The sequence below is a fragment of the Bos mutus genome, chromosome 20 (genome assembly GCF_027580195.1).
Source record: "Bos mutus isolate GX-2022 chromosome 20, NWIPB_WYAK_1.1, whole genome shotgun sequence".
Lineage (NCBI taxonomy): Eukaryota > Metazoa > Chordata > Mammalia > Artiodactyla > Bovidae > Bos > Bos mutus.
Window position 1 is genome coordinate 59,313,397 of NC_091636.1, and position 26,389 is coordinate 59,339,785.

A 26,389-nucleotide genomic window follows, 5' to 3' on the forward strand; every position below is an offset into this window, starting at 1 on the left:
AGACAATAGTGTTTTATGCCAGAATGAACCAACTATTCTAGAATAGTAAAATGGAAGATCTGCTCAGTAAGAAGAACACAAGATATTAACACTGAAAGCAGCGAGGCCAAAGAAGCAAACTTGGCTAAGGGATTCCTTTCTGAGGGTGAAGGTTCGACCATCAAAATTCTCAACTAAGAAACTTAGATCAGGAGTCACTTGTATTCTGGATGAAAGAGCTTCTGAAGCCTTTTTGTTGTTATGTTTCACATTTAATTCTCCTTTTTTTGAATTGTGAACAGTATCAATTAAATTTTCATAGGAAAAAATTAAATATTTATTCATTATATACTTCTGAAGAAAATTTAAGCGGATGTGTGACATTTCGAAAGGGGTCAGTTTTACATGTAACTTGATTAAGATTTTAGATCTGGTACTTAGTTTATGTTGTGCAAAGAAAAATAGGTTACACTAATCAAATCAAAATGATCCAGAATTACAGAGTCAAGAAAGTAGCTCAAGATTATGATCTGCATATTGTAGATGATTTTAGCAAAATTATTCTATGGGTTAGATATTGAAATGATTATTGTTGAGACTTCCCTAGTGGCTCAGTGGTCAAGAATCTGCCTTCCAATTCAGGAGACCTGGGTTTGGTCTCTGGATGGGGAAGATCTGGAGAAGGAAAAGGCAACCCACTCCAGTATTCTTGCCTGGGAAATCCCATGGACAGAGGAGCCTGGCGGGCCATAGTTGATAGGGTTGCAAAAGAGTCAGACATGACTTAGCAACTAAAACAACAGCAAAATTATTATTGCATGACCTAAATTTTTGCCTGTGCTGCTTTGTACAAGGAATCTTCTTATGCATATAGGATAAAGTGTATCAGAGATATGACTTATTATCTTCCAAGACTCTTGTTGTTAGAATAGTCTGATTCCCCAGAGAAGGTACTTACACATTCTAGAGGATATAAACCCTATTGCTGGTATTCTAGGAACTCTCTTTTTATGTTTTACTTTGGTGATTTTCATGACTCCAACCATATATTATTACTGCATTGGCATGCTAGTAATGGCATCCCATCAGACACACTTGTGGAACAAGAAAAAATGTAACCTATCTCAGTTAAACCTGATTGTATTCTTTAGATTAATTTATAGGGGTTAGTGGGGTTTTTTTAAATTTAAATTTATTTATTTTAATTGGAGGCTACTTACTTTACAATATTAAGTTTTAATTACTTAATTTCTGAAGAAGGTACTAATTTGAATCTCTGGGTGAAACACAAAATGGACTAATTTCCATTTCCTGCTGCTGACTTAGGGAGGATGGGCCCTTCTGCAGAACTGCCATCTGGGACTGGATTTCATGGATGAGCTAATGGATATAATTATAGAAACTGAGTTTGTACATGACTCGTTCCGCCTGTGGATGACAACCGAGGTTCACAAGCAGTTTCCCATCACCCTCCTTCAGATGTCCATCAAATTTGCCAATGAGCCCCCCCAGGGCCTCCGGGCAGGACTGAAAAGAACATATGGTGGTGAGTCGAGAAATCCTTCCAAGTTTATGGACGTTCTTATGCTTACATTGTTTTCTTTAAAGACATTATGGAAAAGGGATTAGATAGGATTAGTTATAGCAAGTGGTGCTATGATTTAACATGATGATGAGGGCATAGCCACCTCTGTCCTGCTGCACGTGGAGTATCCTTGGCCGTGTTAGGGCGTCAGAGCTTCGGATTCCACCTTACGTTTTTCCTGTTTCCCCAATATCGCTCTCCTTTGGCCTGTGCTAGTCAGTTTCCCACTTGGCTCAGTGGTAAAGAATCCTCCTGCCAATGCAGGAGACACGGGCTTGATGCGAAGGTTGGAAAGATCCCCTGGAGAAAGAAAAGGCGACCACTCCAGTATCCTTGCCTGGGAAATCCCATGAACATAGGAATAGGTGGGCTACAGTCCATGGGGTCACAAAGAGTCAGACACAACTTAACCACTAAACAACCACAACCTTCTCTGCTAGACAGCTGCCCTTTTATGTTAAATCTAAAATGGATAATGTTGCTGTTTATGGTCTTCAGGCTCCATACCTAACTCAGGGCAGTAGCCTCTTCCAAGATGAGAAGCTGAATTAAAGTTATGGCCTCTGCCTTCATTTCATGTATAAGGATGTCAGGATGTGAGCGAAGTAGAAATCCCACCACAGCAACTGAATCAGACCCAAACACCCCTCCTGCCCCAACTGGAGCCAAGATTGTTCCCAATACATTCACTCCCTCTGTGTCACAGCTTCCTGTTTGAAGCTCACTGTCACAGAAAAAGCGTGAGCTTGGAGTTAAAAATCCTTCCTGAACAAATACCTTTATTCTCATGGGAGCTCATCACTCAAACAACCTGGGTTTCAGTTTTCTCGTATCTAAAATGGAGATAATAAAATGATAAATTTAAATTATAATAGTGTATTTAATAAAAATCATCAACATAGTTATTACATATAAATTTGAGATTTTTTTTGCAGTTGCTAACAAGGCTCACATTTTTGCCAATAAAGTAGATGTGGAATGATGATGACTGTAAAAACAGTTTGTAAATGAAAACATTTATAATTGTATATGTGACAAATGTATATCTGTATAATAATCATCATTATAATTTGGAGAATATACTCAGGTTGCAAAGGGCTTCTTTTTAATTTTATTATTTTTTATTATTCTTTTCAATTGAAGTATAGTTGCTCTACAATGTAAGTTACAAGTGTACAATATTGTGATTCATAATTTCTAAAGGTTATATTCCATTTATAGTTTTTATAAAATACTGGCTTTATTTCCTATATTATACAATATATCCTTCTTATTTTATATCTATTGGTTTGTGCTACTCAATAGCAATGGGATACTCTATACACTATTCTAATTGATATTAAATTGTTAATAGAGTATATAGAAGTCTTTGCAACCTTTGTCTTTGCAGTCTCTGTAGTAATAATAATAATAATGTCTGTTATTAGTCGTCATTGTAGTAATAGTAGCAGTATTTATTTTGCTACTATTTTTAGCCCCACTTTTTTCGTATGTTGGTAAGAACTTTATCCATGTGAGTGAGACCCCACTCCCCTCAAATCTCTGTGCATATTTTTCAGAGAAATGCCCTCTGGGTACCTAAAAGTTAAATTACAACTGCCATGTGACTTTGATAAAGATGATTCAAGATAAGTGAATTTTAATATCAGGAATTTACAGCAATCATTAATAACTTGTAAAAGTGGTAGGAAATAAAGATGTTTGAGAGATGATAGTTTTTCCCCACCTGACCTCAACAGGGGTGAGCCAGGACCTGCTGGATGTGAGCGCTGTGGCCCAGTGGAAGCCCATGCTGTATGCCGTGGCTTTCCTGCACTCAGCGGTCCAGGAGAGGCGCAAGTTCGGGCCCCTGGGTTGGAACATCCCCTACGAATTTAACCAAGCCGATTTTAATGCCACAGTGCAGTTCATCCAGAACCACTTAGATGACATGGATCTCAAAAAGGTACCTTGGGCACACTACTTTCTGCCTTGGGTGACTTGGGGCTTGAATCCTTGAGCTAACATGAGCTCCCCCCCGCCCCACCCCCAGCATGGGCTAAATCCTGTAAGAGCGATGACTTTCTGTGCTGGCAAAGTCATCCTCTTTAAGGCATAGCAACTTGGGTCACAGTAACCTCTTAATTTCAGGGAAAAAATGAACACATTTTGATGATCTTTTTATTTCTCCAAGGCAAGTTGACATTACAAGTAAGACAACCTAACAGGATCTATTGGAGGGAGGGAGCAATGGGTGAAGAAGCTTGTTTTTTAAAATCCTAAAACCAGTCCATCCTAAAGGAGATCAGTCCTGGGTGTTCATTGGAAGGACTGATGTTGAAGCTGAAACTCCAATACTTTGGTCACCTGATGTGAAGAGCTGACTCATTGGAAAAGACCCTGATGCTGGGAAAGATTGAGGGCAGGAGAAGGGGACGACAGAAGATGAGATGGCTGGATGGCATCACCGACTCGATGGACATGGGTTTGGGTGGACTTCTGGAGTTGGTGATGGACAGGGAGGCCTGGTGTGCTGTGGTTCATGGGGTCGCAAAGAGTCAGACATGACTAGCGACTGAGCTGAACTGAAAACACAAAAAATTTAGGGTCTAGATGACTTTTTAAAAATTGAAATATAATTGGTTTAAAATGTTGTGTTAGTTTCTGCTGTACAATGGAGTGAATCAGCCATGTACATAAATATATCCCCTCTCTCTTATTGCTTTCCCCCACCCCACTCCGATCCTACCCCCTAGGTCATCACAGAGCACTGAGCTGAGCTCCTTGTGCTATTCACCAGCTTTGCACTAGCTCTCTATTTTATATGTTGTAGTGTATGTATGAGGCTTCCCTTGTGGCTCAGATGATAGTCTGCCTGCAATGCAGGAGATCCGGGTTAAGTTCCTGGGTGGGGAAGATCCCCTGGAGGAGGGCATGGCAATCCACTCCAGTATTCTTGCCTGGAGGATCCCCATAGACAGAGAAGCCTGGTGGGCTACAGTCCATGGGGTAGCATAGAGTTGGGCACGACTGAGTGACTAACACACACACAGTGGATATATGTCAATCCCAATTTCCCAATTTTCCCACCCTTCCATTCCCCCACTATGTCTGCATGCCCATTCTTTATGTCTGCATCTCTATTCCTGCCTTGGAAAAAGGTTCATCTGTACCATTTTTCTAGAGTCCACATACATGTCTTAACATATGATATCTGTTTTTCTGGCTTATTTCACTCTGTATGACAGACTCTAGATCCACCCACATCTCTACAGATGACCTTATTTTGTTCCTTTTAGTGGCTGAGTAAATTCCATTGTGCATACATACTGCTTCTTTATCCACATACTCTTGAATGTGTGCTTTTTAAGGAATAGCCTCAATATTCTTAAAAAATAAGCATTTTTTTCTATTGAAATCAAAGTGAAGAAGTACATGAATGCACCACCAAGAGAATCTATTTCAAATCATGAACATGAGCTTTGAGTTCCCCTCATGTTTGCCTATTTAATTTTCTTTCTGCACTTTTTATTTACTGAGGAGTGAATGAAGAATGCACGAGTGGATGACATTGATGACAATGACTGACAATGCATACATAGGTGTTACCTGGTAGGGAAAATGGGGGTGAGACAGTCATTACTTCTGCCTCATCATTCTGTAACTTTTCCCAGGGTGTCTCCTGGACCACTGTCCGCTACATGATAGGAGAGATACAGTATGGAGGCAGAGTCACCGATGACTATGACAAGAGACTATTGAACACACTTGCTAAAGTTTGGTTCAGTGAAAATATGTTTGGACCAGATTTCAGCTTTTACCAAGGCTACAATATTCCAAAATGCAGCACAGTTGATAACTATCTTCAGTATATCCAGGTTAGTCATCTTCAGAATTTTATGCATAGAGCAAATATCTGTAGCCAGATGATTTTTTGTTGTTATTTATTTATACTTCATACTTCTTTGAAAATAAATCTTAATGGTGGTACATATTGAACGTGGAAGGTTCTGAGCCCCAGAGATGTTATCCTCATATGTTTATATTCATCTAGTGACTAAGCTGTTTATTTGTTCTGAGTGTCTGTTTTGTATCAGTTCTCTGCTTCCCTTTTCTCTCTCTCTCTTTTTGTCCACGTGGACTCTTAGTTCCCTGACCAGGGACAACAAGAACTCATGCCCCCTGCAGTGGAATCATGGAGTTTTAACCACTGGACCTCCAGGGAAGTCCCACTTTCCTTCTCTTTTAATGCCCCAGTGAAGAATATTCTTTGGAGAGATGACAGATTGGGCAGATTTAGATCCAAATGCTCTTTTGTGTAGGGCATTATACTCAGAGCCCTATACTCAATCTTATTTTGTGTTTCAAAGCATTTACCTTATTCCATGAATCTGTTTCTTAATCCTGACCTAATGGAGCATATGAGTATTCTCAGAAACACACTCTGTATAAGAGGTTCCTCTAAGACTGAGTTTCTCAGCTTCGGCACCACTGACATTTGGAACTGAATACATTTTTGCAGGGGTGGGGGACAGTCCTGTGTAGAACGGCTAACATCACCCTTGTCCTCTACCCACAAGATGTCAGTTTCACCTCCTACCCCATTATAACAACCTTAAATGTCTCCAGACTGCTAAATATCCCTGGCGGGAAAATCACTTCCAACTTTAAAGTCTTGCTCCAAGAAGGAATAAGATTTTGCCAGGAAATCGGGGGGAAAAACTTGATTTGTGCTTCCAAGTAACTACATTTTCTGTCTCTGAATCTGGAATTCATTAGATCATTATTTAGTGATCTCTTTTGCTTCTCAGATTTATCTCAGGGTGAACCAACTAAAGCAAAACAGCCCCAAAGAGCTAAATATATCAGTGTATTTAGAGGTTCTGTGATGTATACATGTAATGAGTTTACCATATATCACCAGCCCTACACTTTTATTAATTCAAATCTACAAATATATTTGTCTTAACTGTATTATATGTGTCTTTAAATCATTTGCACTGAAGAGGAGAAGTGTATACGAAGGTATAAATTTAGGTATGCCTGCACATATATTTATTTATACACATCTCATTTTATAAGAATTTGAGTTCGCTCATAAGAGGGCATTAAGTAAAAAGGAATAAAATAATGGACTAGAAGGGAGGAAAAACGTGAATAAAGTTAAGTATACAATTCTCACGTAGAAGTATATGTCAAATTGTAGGTAAATTTTCTTCTGTTCAAGTAGCTGGGGTAGTATTTATCTGCTAGTTCTGCTGTTCTGCTTCTTAAGGGCTTCCCGGGTAGCTCAGCTGGTAAAGAATCTGCCTGTAATGCAGGAGACTCTGGTTAGATTCCTGGGTTGGGAAGATCCCCTGGAGAAGGGATAGGCTAACTAATCCAATATTCTTAGGCTTCCCTGGTGGCTCAGCTGGTAAAGAATCCGCCTGCAATGGGGGTAGACCTGGGTTTGATCCTTGGGTTGGAAAGATCCCCTGGAGAAGGAATGGCTACCCACTGCAGTATTCTGGCTTGGAGAATTACATGGACCGTATAGTCAGATACGACTGAGAGGCTTTCAGTTTTCTGCTTCTTACTGTGTCTTGCTGTATGTTTTTCTAACTTTGTTCCTCTTTTAATATTTCTCACTTTTCCCAGTCTCTCTCCTCCTTGAGAGAGTACATTTCCCACCTCTGGTTTTATCAGGCCATAATTGCTAAAGCTGTCATTTTTAGTAACAATTAGTTATACACCATTTATTTAAACAATTGGTTTGAATTAGATGGGACCTTCGAGAAACCAAATACCATTCCATAGTTCCCTTTCTATTTTATAAATGTATTATAAAATAAGATAGCGTCTCTGAATCAATTTGCTTAAAGTGCAGACATTAAAGAACCATGGGCTTATTATGTTAACTTTCTTTTCAGGACAACTTTTGATTCTATTTTTAAAAATATATTTATTTATTTATTTGGCCACACTGGGTCTTAGGTTTGGCATGCAAGATCTTTGTGGCAGCATTCAGAATCTTCCTTTGCAGTGCCTGGTCTCAGGAGTTGTAGCACACGAGCTTAGTAGTTGTGGCTCATGGGCTTAGCTGCCCTGAGGTTTGTGGGATCTCAGTTCTCTGACCAGGGATTGAGCTCATGTCCCCTGCATTGGAAGGCAGATTCTTAACTACTGGACTGCCTGGGAAGTCCCACTTTTGATTCTTTCCTAGAGAAATTATTGAGATGGTAGCCTGCCACATGTCAGACATATCATGTAAATGCTTATCCTAATAAAATCGTGTCTATTTGCTAAGATGTGTAATTTAACTGGTGCTTGTGTCAGCAGTCTCTGCTCACCGGTGGGTATTTGTCATTCAGAGCCTGCCCACTTACGACAGTCCCGAGGTGTTTGGGCTGCACCCCAACGCGGACATCACCTACCAGAGCAAGCTGGCCAAGGACGTGCTGGACACCATCCTGGGCATCCAGCCCAAAGACAGCTCTGGCGGAGGGGATGAGACCCGGGAGACTGTGGTGGCCCGGCTGGCTGATGACATGCTGGAGAAGCTGCCCCCGGACTATGGTCCTTTTGAAGTGAGTTGATGGCATCCTGACAGAATAGCTGTGGGTGTGCGTGGTTGGTTGGTTGTGGGGGTGGTGAGGAAGCAGTGCTACACTAAGTCACTCAGTCGTGTCTGACTCTGCGACCCATGGACTGTAGCCTGCCAGGCTCCTCTGTCAATGGGAATTCTCCAGGAAAGAATACTGGAGTTGGTTGCTAGTTCCTTCTCTAGGGCATCTTTTTGACCCAGGGACGGAGCCCACATCTTTGCATCTCCTGCTTTGGCAGGTGCTTCTTTACCACTGTGCCACCTGGGAAGACTGAGGAAGAAGGCAGGAGGGCAAAAATAATTTTTCTGAGATTAAAGAAATTATTTAAAAACCTCACTTCTTGAAGAAGCAGTAAAATAAGTATTTGAACCTATCAATGTAATCATTTCAAAATACAAATAATAAACCTGATGAGAGAGTTAATCTTCATAGTTAAATTATAAGTGTGTACTGATGGGTTAGGATTATTTTTCTATAATGTCTCCTGGAGGCACTTCACACTGTCATTTGTTCAAAGGAAAATGATGTATTCTTAGAGTAAAGCATCGATTATTTTACAAAAATAATTCAGGCCTTCTTAATTTCAGGAAGTCTATAGTTATATCATTAACTCTGCAGCTTCTTCATCACATTGGTTTTGAAAATTGATTTATCATTTTTTAAAATTAATGTATTTTGTTTAACTGTGCTGGGTCTTGTTGTGCATGCAAGACGTGAGAGCTAGTTCCCTGACCCGGGCCCCCTGCATTGGAAGGGTGGAGTCTTAGCCACTGGACCACGAGGGAAGTCCCCCCAACTTGTCCTTTTAATATCAAGTAACTTCTAAGTGAAACTGACAGTTATGAAGGTTAATTTTTTTGACATTTTAGCATGTATTGTGGGAAGATTTACCCTGAAAACATGTTTAAATCTTTGCTAAAAGCAAAAGTAAGTGGCTTACTTTCCTTGTAGTCTTAAAAGATTTCTTGGACTAACCTTGTGACATTTCTGTCATAGGAGCACCAAGTTTCTTTATATATTGCCCTTTCCACCTGGTTTTCAGAAGGAATTCTGCATTTTGTTTCTTTAGCATCCTATTGTTTTCCATGTAGCAGGCCATTTCGGCTGCTAGTTTTTCACTATAGACTGAACTCAAAGAACTCTCACCAGGGGAATCATTTCCCCTGGAAGAAACTCTGATCACTTGGTTGGAGAAAATCAATACTGTAACCAGCTTTCATAAGCGCCTTTCATTATAGCATCAGGAAAGCAGTCATTCATGTCTAGCAGTGGCTGAAATATTTATAAAGCAACGAAAGTGCCTAAAATATATTAAGTGAAGTGGTAGTCACACAGACGTGTCTGACTCTTTGCGACCCCATGGATTGTAGCCTGCCAGGCTCCTCTGTCCATGGGAGTCTCCAGGCAAGAATACTGGAGTGGGTTGCCATTTCCTTTCATAAATAAACGTGGTGGTATGTATGCAGTTTAGAACAGTCACCTTCGTTTTGCTAAATTTGCTTGCTGCTGCTGCTGCTAAGTCACGTCAGTCGTGTCCGACTCTGTGCGACCCCATAGATGGCGGCCCACCAGGCTCTGCTGTCCCTGGGATACTCCAGGCAAGAACACTGGAGTGGGTTGCCATTGCCTTCTCCATTGTGTGAAAGTGAAAAGTGAAAGTGAAGTCGCTCAGTTGCGTCCGACTTGTAGCGACCCCATGGACTGCAGCCTACCAGGCTCCTCCATCCATGGGATTTTCTAGGCAAGAGTACTGGAGTGGCTTGCCATTGCTGATAGAACAATTAAGCCTGGCATGATATCTGATCCACAAAAGACTCTGGATAAATACTTGTAAGACAGAAATGAATGAGTGAGTGGATGGATAAATGCTTTGATGGAAAAAATAAAAAGCTTTAAAAACAGAAATCTAGCTTTTTGAGACAGCCTTCAGAATTGTTGCATACGCATACACATCTGCTTGTGTGTGTCCATGCGTGTATTTTCAAGTCTTAGATTGGCAGTGAGTGAATGTTTCCCAATAACTGCAGTTGTTGTTTGGAAGACTGTGTGTTCGTGGACGTGGATTTTATATTCTTCTGTGAATTAATGGCTGCCTGTCTTCTCTCACCTGGGATGAAAAATCAGCTGGTCCTCTAACCGATATTTCTTTTATTTTTTCTCTGTTTTCTGACAGTAAAAAAAAAAGAAAAAGCTTACTATTTATGGAATTGTAAAGTTTAGGGCCCTTTCAGAAGCGCTAGAATACCACATATACAATATAACATTGTGTGTATGCTCAGTCCTGTCTAACTCTTTGTGAGCCCGTGGACTGTAGCCCGTCAGGCTCCTCGGTCCATGTAATTCTCCAGGCAAGAATACTGGAGAGAGTTGCCATTTCCCTCTCCAGGGGATCTTCTTGACCCAGGGATCAAACCTGTGTCTCTTGTTTGGCGGTGAATTCTTTACCACTGAGCCACCAGGGAGAGTGAAAAGTAAAAGTGTTAGTTGTTGAGTGTTCGACTCTTTGCCAGCCTGTGGACTGTATGGGTCCTGGGCTCCTCTGGACACCAGGCTCCTTTGTCTAAGGAATTCTCCAGGCAAGAATACTGGAGTGGGTAGCCATTCCCTTCTGCAGGAGATCTTTCCAGCCTAGGGATCAAACCCAGGTGTCCTACATTACAGGCAGGTTCCTTACCATATGAGCCACTAGGGAAGCCCTATATAGAACATTCAGTTCAGTTCAGTTCAGTTGCTCAGTCGTGTCCAACTCTTGGTGACCCCATGAATCACAGCATGCCAGGTCTCCCTGTCCATCACCAAATCCCAGAGTTCACTCAGACTCACCTCCATCAAGTCAGTAATGCCATCCAGCCATCTCATCCTCTGTCGTCCCCTTCTCCTCCTGCCCCCAATCCCTCCCAGCATCAGGGTCTTTTCCAATGAGTCAACTCTTCTCAAGAGGTGGCCAAAGTACTGGAGTTTCAGCTTTGGCATCATTCCTTCCAAAGAACACCCAGGGCTGATCTCCTTCAGAATGGACTGGTTGGATCTCCTTGCAGTCCAAGGGACTCTCAAGAGTCTTTTCCAACACCACAGTTCAAAAGCATCAATTCTTCAGTGCTCAACCTTCTTCACAGTCCAACTCTCACATCTATACATGACCTAGGAAAAACCATAGCCTTGACTAGATGGACCTTTGTTGGCAAAGTAATGTCTCTGCTTTTGAATATGCTATCTAGGTTGGTCATAACTTTCCTTCCAAGGAGTAAGTGTCTTTTAATTTCATGGCTGCAGTCACCATCTGCAGTGATTTTTGGAGCCCAGAAAAACAAAGTCTGACACTGTTTCCACTGTTTCCCCATCTATTTCCCATGAAGTGATGGGACCAGATGCCATGATCTTTGTTTTCTGAATGTTGAGCTTTAAGCCAACTTTTTCACTCTCCACATTCACTTTCATCAAGAGGCTTTTTAGTTTCTTTTCACTTTCTGCCATAAGGGCGGTGTCATCTGCATATCTGAGGTTATTGATATTTCTCCCGGCAATCTTGATTCCAGCTTTGACTGTGTGGATCACAATAAACTGTGGAAAATTCTGAAAGAGATGGGAATACCAGACCACCTGACCTGCCTCTTGAGAAATCTGTATGCAGGTCAGGAAGCAACAGTTAGAACTGGACATGAAACAACAGACTGGTTCCAAATAGGAAAAGGAGTATGTTAAGGCTGTATATTGTCACTCTGCTTATTTAACTTATATAGAACATTAGTAGCTGTCAAATAATTTTTCATGTGCTAATGTCTCCATGGCAGGTGAAGGAGAGGCTGCAGATGATGGGGCCATTCCAGCCAATGAACATTTTCCTCAGACAGGAGATAGACAGGATGCAGAAGGTACTCACCCTGGTCCGAAGCACCCTGACCGAGCTGAAACTTGCCATTGATGGCACCATCATCATGAGTGAAAATCTACGAGATGCTCTGAATTGCATGTTTGATGCCAGGATTCCTGCTCGTTGGAAGAAAGTATGTTTAAGTCAGCTCTTATCCTGCCTAATCACTTTATTGTTGTGAATAATTGTAATTGGCAAGTGAAAGCATGTACAGATAATGTGCTTAAGAGTGTTCTTTTGCTTAGGGACTAGTCCTCTTAGAGCCCTGTATTTTTAGATTGTAGGTAGGGAAGAAAACGATTTAGCATCTCCCACATCTCAGGTTCTCTGCTAGGCAATTTGTATGCACTGTTTCATGTAAATCTTACAAATTATTACCCATATTTTACTGATGAGGAACTTAGGTTAGGGGAGATTAAATGTTTTCCCAGATCTGTGATGTTAGTTTTATAGAAGGGGATGTTCCTAGACTCACACACACATGTCAAAAGTCACTCCAAAGAGAAATCGTCTTCCTTGCTTTTTCTGTAAATATGTGACTATATATCTCTCAAGGTAGCAAGATAATAATTTAACAGTATTCTTACTGATTGCATATTATTAATTGTGCTAAATGACAGATGTGGGCTTTTAAAAATGTTTTAATGTAAATATAGTTGATTTAACACAATGCTGTGTTAATTTCTGCTGTACAGCAAGGTGGCTCAGTTATATATGTGTATTCCGTTTTGTGTTTCCATTACGGCCCATCACAGGATGCTGAATCTAGTTCCCTGTGCTGTACAGTTGCACCTTGTTCTTTATCCACTTTATATATAATAGTTTGATCTGCTAATCTCAGTCTCCCAATCCTTTCCTCCCCCACCTCCTTCCTTGGCAGCCACAATTTCTTTTCTCTGTGTCTGTGAGTCTGTTTTTCTCTTTCTTAGATGTGTTCATTCATCATATTTTAGATCACACACATAAGTGGTAGCGTATGGTATTTGTTTTTGTCTTTCTGACTTACTTCATTTAGTGTTATAATCTCCAGGTCCAACCGTGATGCCACAAATGGCATTATTTCATTCTTCTTACTTTATTCTCATTTTTGAAGCTTTTAATTTTGTATTGGAGAATAGCCAGTTGACAATGTTGTGGTAGTTTCAGATGAACAGCAAAGGGACTCAGACATGCAAATACATGTATCCATTCTCCCGCAAACTCCCCTCCTCTCCAGGCTGAGTACTATTCCGTTTTGTATGGAATATGTATGTATGTATATATACACCAGGATGTGGGTTTTTAAAAAATTTCTTTTCCATCATGGTTTGCCACAGGATGCTGAATGTAGTTCCCTGAACAGGGCCTTATACAGTAGGGCCCTGTTGCTTACCCATTCTGCATGTAATAGTACGATAAATAGATGTGGTTTGAAGAGATGTTTTTCTACTTGGAGAAGTAAAATGAGAACCTGAGTGTCCTTGTTGAGGAGTTGGCTGATCATGGAACTGAGGGTGCTGAGTGTGCGGTGGGAGGACGCGGGAGACGGCAAGGTGGGGGTTATCCAAGGTGGGCAACTTACAGAGATGAGATTGGGTCCTGGGTGAGTGGAACTTTTGGAGCTGAGTCAGGTAAATGAGATGGTGGGACAGGATGGGGCTAGAACTAATAATCTCTCAGGAGAGACTCCTTTAGTGCTGAGCCTCTGATCCCTCACCCAGGGCTTTGGCAGATTCCAAGGCAGTGGGACAGAAAGCAGTGTATGGTAACTGGGGGGTGCTTGTCTACTGTCTTCTCATCTTATTTGATTAACCACCATCCCATCCATCTCTCTGGACACACAGCTTAGAAACTCAGAATCAGCTTTGACCAGATCCCTTTCTCTCCTCCTCTGCAAAAAATTCATTGTCTAGGCCAGAGAGTTTTCTGTATACATTGACTCTGCTCATTGCTAGTGACCTACCTGGTCCCTGGCCATGGCGGGCTCATTCCCCACTAGACCAGCTCACCCAGCTTGGTGAGCACCTGCAGTTCTGGAACAGGGATCCTTGCCAGAAGATACCCCCTCATTAATGGGTCCCTGTGCCTTCAGATCAAATGTTGTATAAAGACATCTCTTTCAGTTAACACACCTATAACGATACGATGGAATGAGTTACTTCATTTTAAACTTTGTTGTTGTTTGGTCACTAAGTTGGGTCTAACTCTTAGAGACCCCATGGACTACAGCATGCCAAGATTCCCTGTCCTTGACCCTCTCCTGGAGTTTGCCCACACTTATGTCTGTTGAGTTGGTCATTCCATCCAACCATCTCATCCTCTGTCATCCCTGTCTCCTCCTGCCCTCAATCTTTCCCAGCATCAAGGTCTTTTCCAGTGAGTCACCTCTTCGCATCAGGTGGCTAAAGTATTGGAGCTTCAGCTTCAGCATCAGTCCTTCCAACGAATATTCAGGGTTGATTTCCTTTAGGATCAACTGGTTTGAGCTCCTTGCTGTCCAAGGGACTCTAAGAATCTCTTAAAAAAAAAAAAAATTTGGCCATGCCACACTGGATGTGAGATATTAGTTCCTTGACTAGGGATTAACCCCTGGACTTCCAGGGAAGTCCCACTTCCTGGAACTTAAAATCCTTTTATACAGCATTTTTTTCTACTCAACTTATTAACAGTCTTTGGGAATCCCAGTGTCTTTTGTAAAATAGGCATATCAATTCTCAAGCTATTTGAAATTCAAGTGTTTTATCTATTCAGGTTGATCACTACATTTATTCACACATAAAATAGTGCAGTTCCAGTGAAATGTTATAAAATATGATTTGGAGATACCTTCTAGTGTGACTGCTGATAATGTTGATGACATTTCCATGCCTGTTGTAATAACATAAGTTCCACATGTGAATTCAGGCAGAACGTTACAGGCAGTGAATGCAATTAATTTGTTGGTGGTAAGGAGACCTGTGTTTTCATTTTTATTCCCTTCATCAGAGAATATAAAAATGCCTTCTAAGAGACAGAAACTTCAGAAAATAAATGTTTGCCGCATAAAAAATAAGTGGAGAAAGGCTTCTACATTTGTCATTCACAGAATATAAAGTGCTGTTAAGGCCATAAGAGATTTACATAAATAGAAATTCTGTTTTATAATGTATCTGTTGAAAATATAGCCTAAGGAAAAATAGTTGAAGCCTGTTAAATTTAATTCAATTAATTGTTTTAATTGCTTTATGACAGAATTGATCATAACTATATTCATATGTGGAAGGAGATTTTATTGATAGCAGATGTCTTGAACAGCATGCCAAGCTGGGTTAATCTGGAATTCACATGAAGATTAGTTGATTCTAACATACTTCATATTATTAAAAAGGAAGAATAATTTGACATCTTAAATGTCAGAACCCTATGGAAATTTATGCCTTAGGGACTTCTAAATTCTAAATGTGAAATTGATATTTCATCTTTTTTTTTTCCTATGGATATAGTCAGTTACACAGTAGAATTAAACCTGTATTTATTCATGTTTTCATGCTTGCATTTCAGGCATCTTGGGTTTCAAGTACCTTGGGTTTCTGGTTTACTGAACTTATTGAAAGAAACTGCCAGTTTACCTCTTGGGTTTTCAATGACCGACCTCACTGCTTCTGGATGACGGGCTTTTTTAACCCTCAAGGATTTTTAACTGCAATGCGACAGGTAATAGCACTGATTTTTACCTGTTGTGTTATTACAGTTTTCCTCTGGAGGGCTTTCTTCTTTCATTATAGTTTTAAATATGTAGTTTATAATAAGGCAGAATGATTGTCTGGTTTGGGCACCAGCAGTTAACTTTATCCTGAATATAAATCCAGCAACTTGTTCTCAGGCTGCTAGCTTAAATTTTAAAATATTTATTTTTATATTAGATTGATTTTATATTTCTTTTAAAATTGTTATTCAGTCATGAAGTCATCTCCGATATTTTGCAAACTCATGGACTGAAGCACGCCAGGCTGCACTTTCCTTCATTATCTCCTGGTGTTTGCTCAAACTCATGTCCATCGAGTCAGTGATGCCATCCAACCGTCTTATCCTCTGTCATCCCCTTCTCCTCCTGCCTTCAGTCTTTCCCAGCATCAGGGTCTTTTCAAATGAGTCAGTTCTTCGCATCAGGTGGCCAAAGTATTGGAGTTTCAGCTTCAACATTAGTGCTTCCAATGAATATTCAGGACTGATCTCCTTTAGGATGGACTGGTTGGATCTCCTTGCAGTCCAAGGGACTCTCAAGAGTTTTCTCCACAACCACAATTTGAAAGCATCAACTTATTTGACACTGAAGTACAAATATATTTAAATTAGGACATGGATATTACTTATAAGAGGATCTTTTAAAACCCGTTAAATACTATCCTACCTTTTTTGAATCTGGGGCTACATTGTTACCATAATTATGCTCTTTAAGACAACCCTCTAGTTGCTGATGTCATCCTTTTCTTTTTCTCTTTCCCTGAGTAGGAAATAACTCGGGCCAACAAAGGCTGGGCTCTGGACAATATGGTGCTTTGCAACGAAGTCACCAAGTGGATGAAGGATGACATTTCTGCCCCTCCCACGGAGGGTGTCTATGTCTACGGCTTGTATCTTGAAGGTGCTGGCTGGGACAGGAGGAATATGAAACTTATCGAGTCCAAGCCCAAAGTGCTCTTTGAGTTAATGCCTGTTGTAAGGATTTATGCTGAAAATAACGGTGAGTTGTCTGTGCCTTCAGGGACGGTTGGTACAATGGGGTTGGGTGATGTTATAAATATAGGATCTCATTATTTTTTTTATCATGTGAGTGACTTCACTTTCACTTTTCACATTCATGCATTGGAGAAGGAAATGGCAACCCACTCTTGTGTTCCTGCCTGGAGAATCCCAGGGACGGGGGAGCCTGGTGGGTGCCGTCTATGGGGTTGCACAGAGTTGGACATGACTGAAGCGACTTAGCCGCAGCAGCAGCAGATAAGGATTATACTCTGTTGTCAAGTAGCTTCATATTCACACCTGTGTTTAACGAGTACTTACTTACTTCTGGGCTCTTCCTTGAGTGCTGCTGGGAGGCAATGGTTCTAGATAGTTCTTGCCCATCTAATAAAGCAGGTAAAATGTGGAAGGATACTCACGGAGCATTAGCTAATGAGATAAGAAGCAAGTGTTTGGAATAGTTACTAAGTGGTGAGAAAGGAGGGTGAGATAAGAGTGGGATGAAACTGTCGGGGGCTGGATCTTGGGAGCAGGGGGGCCTGGAGGGGCTTGGAAGAATGGATGGGGCTTGAATGATGAGGTGGGCAAGAGGTGGAAAGTAGGAAAGAAGCCTTTCCAGGTGGGATTGTACAGGGCTCCTGGAAGTCATGACTCCTCCAGCTTGGAGATTTAAGCCAGGCTGTGAAGTCCAGATTGAATTCAGGGACATTGGCTTAATTCAGTAGCTTATGGTAAAATGCTGAGTTCACATTGCAGCCTATGAATGTGACAACACTTTTATGAAACATACATGTCAAAGCAGAATCCTTTGACAGAGTTATCAAAGCTCTGTTTGACAAGTCTAAAAACACCTGAACTATTTTCCATTGTTGGTTTGATGTTTTCTAGAGGTTTTTGCATTTCACTCAGCTAACGTCTCCTCAGGGATAACCACTATTTACAATATGAGGAGATGCTGTTCATTTCACTTTAAAAAAATTATATTCCTTTTAAAATAAAATTGCACATGTTTAAGGTGTATAACATCCTTGGAAGAGGAAATGGCAACCTACTCCAGTATTCTTGCCTGGAGAATCCCATGGATAGAGCAGCCTGTGGGCTATAGTCCAGAGGGTTATGAAGAGTCAGACATGACTGAAGCGACTGGCCAAGGTGTATAACATGTTGATTTGATATACATGGTGAGATGATCATTATAAGCCATAAATTCATGAGGTAGCCAGGATAGTAGACCCTAAGGGAAGTCCTAATTTTATAATCGAAGCACGAAGATTTTTCTTTAAACAAAGAAGAGACAAAAATCTCTCTTTAAAGGATAATTTTTAGTTTATTTATCCCTTAGATAAATACCACACTTGTAAACATATGTATAAGCTTTGAATATTTGTTTTTTAAGCAAATGTTTGCTAGATGCCTAGTACAAACCAGATACAACCTTACCTGCAAGGGATAAAGGTATTTATGAGCCAGATCACGCCCACAAGGGACTCACAGCCTAGTGAAGGAGATGGATAAGTAAACAAATAATTTAAATAGAATTTGATGCATGTTATGATGGAGATCCCTGGTGGCTCAGTGGTTAAGAATCTGCCTGCAATGCCGGAGACCTGGGTTCTATCTGCTGGTTGGGAAGATCTCCAGAGAAGGAAATGGCAACCCACTCCAGTATTCTTGCCTGGAGAATACCATGGACAAAGGAGCCTGGCTACAGTCCATGGGATTGCAGAGAGTCGGACACAACTGCGCGACTAACAGATGCACGTGATAGAGATGCTCTTAGGATGTTCGGGGATGCTAGAAGGAAAACGTAACTAAGCCTGGTAGGAGGTGGAGGCTGCTTTTGAGATGCGTTTTGGAGGATGAGAATGAGAGGGTGTTAGAGTCAGACTTTTCTGGGCAGAGGGAAAGAGCTCTAGCTCACTGAGTCAGCCAAGGTATCAACCATCTGACATACACTGCTCTATTGCTGGGGGTGCAACAGGGAGGAAAGACCATGCAGAACCCGCATTTGCACGGAGTTCAGTCTCAAGGAGGGATGGGTAACTGGAAAAGAGGCAGATATAGTCATTGCTATTCAAGGATTCTGTATGAATTCACCTACACTCTTAAAATTTATTTGTGACCCTAAGGTTAATGCCTGTGGACTTTCATGACTTTTCCCAGACATGTACAAAGCAGTGAAGAATCTGACCCTCCTGACGTGTGTTTCCAACTTAGGTGGAACAAGCCTGTGCTCTGCTCCTCGTTTTGGCTCGGACTGTAAACTAGTGCCCTTTCCATGGTCTATTTAGTGCTATGTTTTTCATATTTTTCTATTTTTCATTGTTGAAAATGGCCCTCGAGTGTAGTGTTGAAGTGCTGTCTGCTGTTCCTGAGCACTAGAAGGCTGTGATGTACCTTATGGAGAAACCACATGTGTTAGACAAGCTTCATTCAGGCATGAGTCACAGTGCTGTTGGCCTTGAGTTCAGTGTTAATGAATTAACAGAGCATATTAAAAAGATGACTTTAAACAAAAGCACACAGAAAACAAGGTTATGAATTGATCGGTTGATGAAAATTCTGTGGCCAAGGGCTCTGAGGAGCCTGACCCTCTATTTCTCCTGGGAGCTGCCGGTAATTTGGGCTTCATTAAACTATACATACATTGTTGTTGTTGTTTCGTTGCTAGGTTGTGTCTGACTCTTTGCGACCCCATAGACTGTAGTCTGCCAGACTCTTCTGTCTGAGGGATTTTCCAGGCAAGACTACTGGAGTGGGTTGCCATTTCCTTCTCCAAGGGATCTTCCCCACCCAGGAATCAATTCTGGGTTTCCTGCATTGGCAGGCGGGTTCTTTACAGCTGAGCCACCAGAGGAAATAGATACATTAGTCCCACAAATACTGAGGATGGAGTGTAAATGAACAGATTGATTTCAGATAGCTCTTGTTTCTGTAAAGAGGACACACACAGGGTGTGTCAGGGAGTGAGAGAGCATTCTGGTGTTCAGGGAAGAGTTTGCTGAGAAGAGAACATTGAACTGATATCCATGGAGAAAAGGCAAGCATGCAGAGACAAGAGCTAGCAATGGAGGCACTGTGTTTGAGGAACAGACAGTGTGTAATGGAAGGGGTGCCCATGAACATCAGAAGAGACGTGAGGGTGCTCAGCCTCCCTCTTGGTAAGGGTGTCATAAGGGTGTCACTCCTTATGCCCCAGCGGTGTCTGAAAGGATCCATGTGTGTGCCTGAGTTTGGGTAAACACGCTGCCTGTGGCTTCATGATTTTTTAAAAAAATAATTGTATTTATTAATTTAATTTTGGCTGTGCTGGGTCTTCATTGCCGCACGGGCTTTTCTCTAATGGCAGTGAGCTGGGACTATTCTCGAGTTGAGCTGCAAAAGCTTCTCATTGAGGTGGCTTCTCTTGTTGCTGAGTTTGGGCTGTAAGGTGTGTGGGTTCAATAGTTGTGATGCATGGGCTTTATTGCTCCGCAGGCATGTGGGATTTTCTTGAATCAGGGGTCGAACCCATGTCTCCTGCCTTGGAAGGTAGATTCTTTACCACTGAGCCACCAAGGAAGCCCCTCTTCATATCCTTACTGTGGTGTGAAGTCCCAGGGGGGTGATTATTTTATAGAATTAATAGTCAAGTGCTCTTTCAGCCAAAAGTAATACTTTAGAAATTTTGTTGCATCTAGTCAACACTGTTGCAAAAATATTTCCCTTATAAAGTGAAAGAAAAATCTTTCTCACATTCAGTTAGGTGTTACTTTTTTATTTCTTGTGACTAATGTGTAAAAATCTTTCGTCATGTGACATTGAACATCTCAGCATGGTAGTAATAAAGCAATAATTTTATAATACAGGCAGTCCTTTATGTCTTAAGAACACATTTTTGTGGAAGAACTGTACTCACCCTGCTGGGCATTAGTCAGCGGTGATGCTCATTAGCTGCAGGCAAGAGAGGAAATAAAAATAAGCAACAGAAAAGGTGACTGTGAATTCCAAAGTGCTAATAAAAAAGTAAAGAAAATTGCAGTTCTTTATTGTCTTTTTTTGGTTTCAATAGAAGTTGGTGGAAACTTGCTGCCAAATAGCTTTGTGGTTGGAGAGGTGTTTTGTTAGTGATAGGAAATTAACATTCCATTGTTCTTTTCATCTGTTCAGTCAGTTCAGTCGATCACTCATGTCTGACACTTTGCGACCCCATGGACTGTAGCACACCAGGATTCCCTGTCCATCACTAACTCCAGGAACTTGCACAAACTCATGTCCATCGAGTCAGTGATGCCATCCAACCATCTCAGCCTCTGTCATCCCCTTCTCCTCCTGCCTTCAGTCTTTCCAAGCAACAAGGTCTTTTCTAATGAGTCAGTTCTTTGCATCAGGTGGCTGAGGGATTGGAGTTTCAGCTTCAGCATCAGTCCTTCCAATGAATATTCAGGACTGATTTCCTTCAGGATTGACTGGTTTGATCTCCTTGCAGTCCAAGGGACTCTCAATAGTCTTCTCCGACACCACAGTACAAAAGCATCAATTCTTTGGCCCTCAGCTTTCTTTATAGTCCAACTCTTATATCCATACATGACTACTGAAAAAACAATAGCTTCGGCTAGATGGACCTTTGTTGGCAAAGTGATGTCTTTGCTTTTTAATATGCTGTTTAGGTTGGTCATAGCTTTCTTCCAAGGAGCAAGTGTCTTTTAATTTCATGGCTTCAGTCACCATCTACAGTGATTTTGGAGCCCAAAAGAAATATAGTCTCTCATTGTTTCCATGGATTCCTCATCTATTTGCCATGAAGTGATGGGACCAGATGCTATGATCTTAGTTTTTTGAATGTTGAGTTTTATGCCAACTTTTTCACTCTCCTTTTTCACTTTCATCAAGAGGCTCTTTAGTTCCTCTTTTCTTTCTGCCATAAGGGTGGTGTCATCTGCATATCTGAGGTAATTGATATTTCTCCTGGCAATCTTGTTTCCAGCTTGTGCTTCATCCAGCCCAGAGTTTCTCATGATGTACTCTGCATACAAATTACATAAGTAGGGTGACAGTATACAGCCTTGATGTACTCCTTCCCTTTCCCAATTTGGAACCAGTCTGTTGTTCCATGTCCAGTTCTAACTGTTGTTTCTTGACCTGCATACAGATTTCTCAGGAGGCAGGTCAGGTGGTCTTGTATTCCCACCTGTTTAAGAATTTCCCAGTTTGTTGTGATCCACACAGTCAAAGGCTGTTGCATAGTCAATAAAGCAGAAGTAGATGTTTTTCTGGAATCCTCTTGCTTTTTCTGTGATCCAGTGGATGTTGGCAATTTGATCTCTGGTTCCTTTGCCTTTTCTATATCCAGCTTGAACATCTGGAAGTTCACCGTTCATGTACTGTTGAAGCCTGGCTTGGAGAATTTTGAGCATTACTTTGTTAGTGTGTGAGATGAGTGCAATTGTGCGGTAGTTTGAACAATTTTTGACATCGCTTTTCTTTGGGATTGGAATGAAAACTGACCTTTTCCAGTTCTTTGGCCACTGCTGAGTTTTCCAAATTTGCTGGCATATTGAGTGCAGCACTTTCATAGCATTATCTTTTAGGATTTGAAATAGCTCAACTGGAATTCCATCACCTCCACTAGCTTTATTTGTAGTGATGCTTCCTAAGGCCCACTTGACTTCACATTCCAGGATGTCTGGCTCTAGGTGAGTGATCACACCATTGTGGTTATCTGGGTCATGAAGATCTTTTTTGTATAGTTTTGTGTATTTTTGCCACCTCTTCTTAATACCTTATGCTTCTGTTAGATCCATACTATTTCTGTCTTTTATTGTGCCCATCTTTGCATGAAATGTTCCCTTGGTATCTCTAATTTTCTTGAAAAGATCTATAGTCTTTCCCATTCTATTGTTTTCCTCTATTTCTTTGCTTTGATCACTGAGGAAGGCTTTCTCATCTCTCCTTGCTGTTCTTTGGAACTTCGCACTCAATGGGTATATCTTTCCTGTTTTCCTTTGCCTTTCACTTCTCTTCTTTTCTCAGCTATTTATGAGGCACCCTCAGACAATCATTTTGCCTTTTTACCTTTCTTTTTCTTGGGGATGTCTTGATCAATGGTCTTGTACAATGTCACGAACCTCTGTCCATAGGTTCATGATATACTATAGATTCATACTGTAGGTTCGTGACTTCCATAGGTTCTTTTTATACTGTGATTTTAATTCAATTTTGATGACTAAATAGGGGCCTAATTGAGATGAAGAGGTATAATATTATTACTGACTAGAGGACACTCCAAAGGTGTAGCATTTTAAAATTAAAACTCTTATGATGAATTGTTTTTTATGTTAATATGAAGGGCAATTTCAGTTTAAATAATTCACCATTGAATTTTACAGACAGGACTAGTTTGTTTTTAAAAGGAAATCTTTGTTGTTTGTTGTTTAATCGATAAGTTGTATACAACTCTTTTGTGACCCCATGAACTGTAGCCCTCCAGGCTCCTCTGTCCATGGAATTCTCCAGGCAAGAATACCAGAGTGGGTTTCCATGCCCTTCTTCAAGGGATTTTCTTGACCCAGGGATTGAACCTGCGTCTCCTGCATTGGCAGGAGGATTCTTTACTGCTAGCCACCAGGGAAGCCCAGTTATTTATTTAAACTCTAAAAATTGAATGATATATCCCCAAACATTTATTTATGTCTCTTGTCATGGGGGAGTCACCCAAGTAGTGCTAAATACACCAAGGGAGTAAACCCACTGACATACCAAACAGTAGATCCTCTGTTATCAAAGAAAGTTGAAAAGAGGAAGGTTTAGGAAAGATCTTCCTAAGACTTCCCTGGTGGCTCAGATGGAAAAGCGTCTGTCTACAATGTGGGAGACCCGGGTTCGATCCCTGGGTTGGGAAGATCCCTTGGAGAAGGAAATGGCAATCCACTCCAGTACTATTGCCTGGAAAATCCCATGGACAGGGGACCCTGGTAGGCTACAGTCCATGGGGTTGCAAAGAGTCGGACATGACTGAGCGACTTCACATTCATTCATTCATTAGGAAAGGTCAGTGTCAGGCAGTTCAGTTGATCAGTCTGGTCTGACTCTTTGTGACCCCATGGACTGCAGCACGCCAGGCTTCCCTGTCTATCACCAACTCCAGGAGCTTGCAAAAACTCACGTCCATTGAGTCAGTGGTGCCATTCAACCATCTCATCCTCTGTTGCCCTCTTCTTCTTTTGCCTTCGGTCTTTCCCAGCATCAGAGTCTTTTCCAAAGAGTCAGCTCTTTGCATCAGGTGGCCAAAGTATTGGAGCTTCAGCTTCAGCATCAGTCCTTCCAATGAATATTCAGGACTGATTTCCTATAGGACTGACTGGTTTGATCTCCTTGCAGTCCAGGGGATTCTCAAGAGTCTTCTCCAACACCATAGTTCCAAAGCATCAATTCTTCAGTAAAGTCTTCTACATATAGAGAGAGTGATGCTCTTAATAACTTTTGTGCTGTACCCCATGTGATGGGAAAGTGGTGACTACAGTGTTTGGGGGAACAAAGTGATGCTCGCTAAGTAGGTGGAGAAGCATCTTAGAGTCCCTGTAGCTAATGAGAATATTTCCTGCAGGAGAAACTGTGTGTCAGCATGCCTTGTGACCCACCCTGAGGCAGCACTCTGCGTTCGTGGTGCTGGGATGGGGGTAGCCCCGTGCAGTGACCCAGAGCTGGGAACCTCCTGATACCTGAGCCCCACAGCATTTAATTCACTTGCAGTTTGTAAACCTGGAACTCTGTTAGTCTTCTGGAACTTGAGTCTGGGGAATTAGGTTTAGTGAAAAGGTAACTGTGTATATGCACACACGTGTATACATGTGTAGAGGCAGAGAGGAGAAATGTAACACACCTTGGGTATCTACTGCATTCTAAGCACTATGCTATGCCAGGCATTCACATATATTCACTCATTTAGTCTTTACAACGACTCTATAAGGTGCATCATGGCTATTTTGCAGATGGGGAAATACTAGGTTAGAGATATTATGTAATTTGCCTGTGATTCCTGGCTACTAAGTCTGTTATCAGAATCACCTTTGTCTGTTGTGGGTTGAATGCACATCTTGGAATTCCTGTGGTTGTGTTCTACTCAAGACTGTGCATGTAGGGATGAAGCTGGAAACTAAAGCCTAAATTGGACATGAGGAAAATGTTCTTGTATTTTGAAGTCATGAATTAATTTTTCTCAGGTACATAGCGAGGTTGACACAGTAAAAGGCCTCTGTCCTATAGGAACATGAGTTCTCACTCCCTAGGCCCTCCTCTCCCCATGCTGCAGGCCTAAGGTGGTTACCTCCTTGCCCCACAGCGGGACACATGTCCTCAGGTCAAGGACAGTGAGCCAGGAGCCTGGATATTTGGGGTGTTCTCCTGGCTTTACCACCATAGCACTCATGCGACTTCAGAGGAATCGCAACTGTGCCACAAGTGGAAGTTAGATATCTAGTTATTTCTGGCTCACGTTTACATCTTTCTGCAAAAAAAACATGGAGGCACATACATAGAGTACGTCACACTGTTGTTGAGGTTAAGAGCTTCGGCTCCCGGTCCATTCCAGCCAGATTCTCTCATTACCTGCAGCTTTGTAACCTTGAATAAGTAACTCACCTCCTTGGGTTCTCATCTATTAAAATGGATTTAATCATGGTACCCATCTCACTGGGTGCTGAGAGAATAAAACTGACAATGTCCAGCACATAATTAGCATACAGTAGATAATAATAAAAACAATTACTGTTATTATTAACACAGTAACACATGCTCAGTTTCAGTTCAGTTGCTCAGTAATGTCCGACTCTTTGTGACCCCATGGACTGCAGCATGCTAGGCTTTCCTGTCCATCACCAACTCCCGGAGCTTGCTCAAACTCATGACCATCGAGTTGGTGATGCCATCACATGCTAGTTGAAGGATTAAAAGAAATATCACCTGCATTGCAAACAGATTCTTTACCACTGAGCCACCAGGGAAGCGCATGAGAAATAAAGGAATAAGTTAAAAAAAAAAAAAAAAATAAAATAAAAGAAATATCACATATAAATGTTCTTTATTTAATAACTCAAATGTTTTTAGCAAAACAGGGCTTGAATAAAGGAATGATATAAGGAATCTCTCGGTAACTTGGTTGTTTTACATATCAGAAGGACTATATGATGTCAGTTCAGTTCAGTCGCTCAGTTGTGTCTGACTCTTTGTAACCCCATGGACTGCAGCATGCCAGGCATCCATGTCCATCACCAACTCCTGGAGTTTACCCAAGCTCATGTCCATTTAGTCGGTGATGCCATCCAACCATCTTATCCTCTGTTGTTCCCTTCTTCTCCTGCCTTCAATCTTTCCCAGCATCAGGGTCTTTTCAAATGAGTCACTCTTCGTATTAGATGGCCAATGTATTGGAGTTTCAGCTTCAACATCAGTCCTTCCAATGAACACCCAGGACTGATCTCCTTTAGGATGGACTGGTTGGATCTCCTTGCAGTCCAAGGGACTCTCAAGAGTTTTCTCCAATACCACAGTTCAAAAGCTTCAATTCTTTGGTGTTCAGCTTTCTTTATAGTCCAACTTTCACATCCATATATGACTACTGGAAAAACCATAACCTTGACTAGATGGACCTTTGTTGGCAAAGTAAGGTCTCTGCTTTTTATTATTGTGTCTAGGTTGGTCATAACTTTC

The 26,389-nt window shown here is 41.3% G+C and overlaps 1 protein-coding gene across 1 annotated transcript in view; it reads left to right on the plus strand.

Moving 5' to 3' along the window:
• Positions 1 to 26,389, plus strand: part of DNAH5 (dynein axonemal heavy chain 5) — a 276,738-nt gene that overhangs the window by 243,202 nt on the left and 7,147 nt on the right. The window contains 7 exon segments of the mRNA XM_070357713.1: positions 1,306 to 1,525; positions 3,304 to 3,509; positions 5,218 to 5,421; positions 7,897 to 8,112; positions 11,922 to 12,134; positions 15,521 to 15,673; positions 16,472 to 16,703. Coding sequence (XP_070213814.1) covers positions 1,306 to 1,525; positions 3,304 to 3,509; positions 5,218 to 5,421; positions 7,897 to 8,112; positions 11,922 to 12,134; positions 15,521 to 15,673; positions 16,472 to 16,703 — 1,444 coding nt within the window.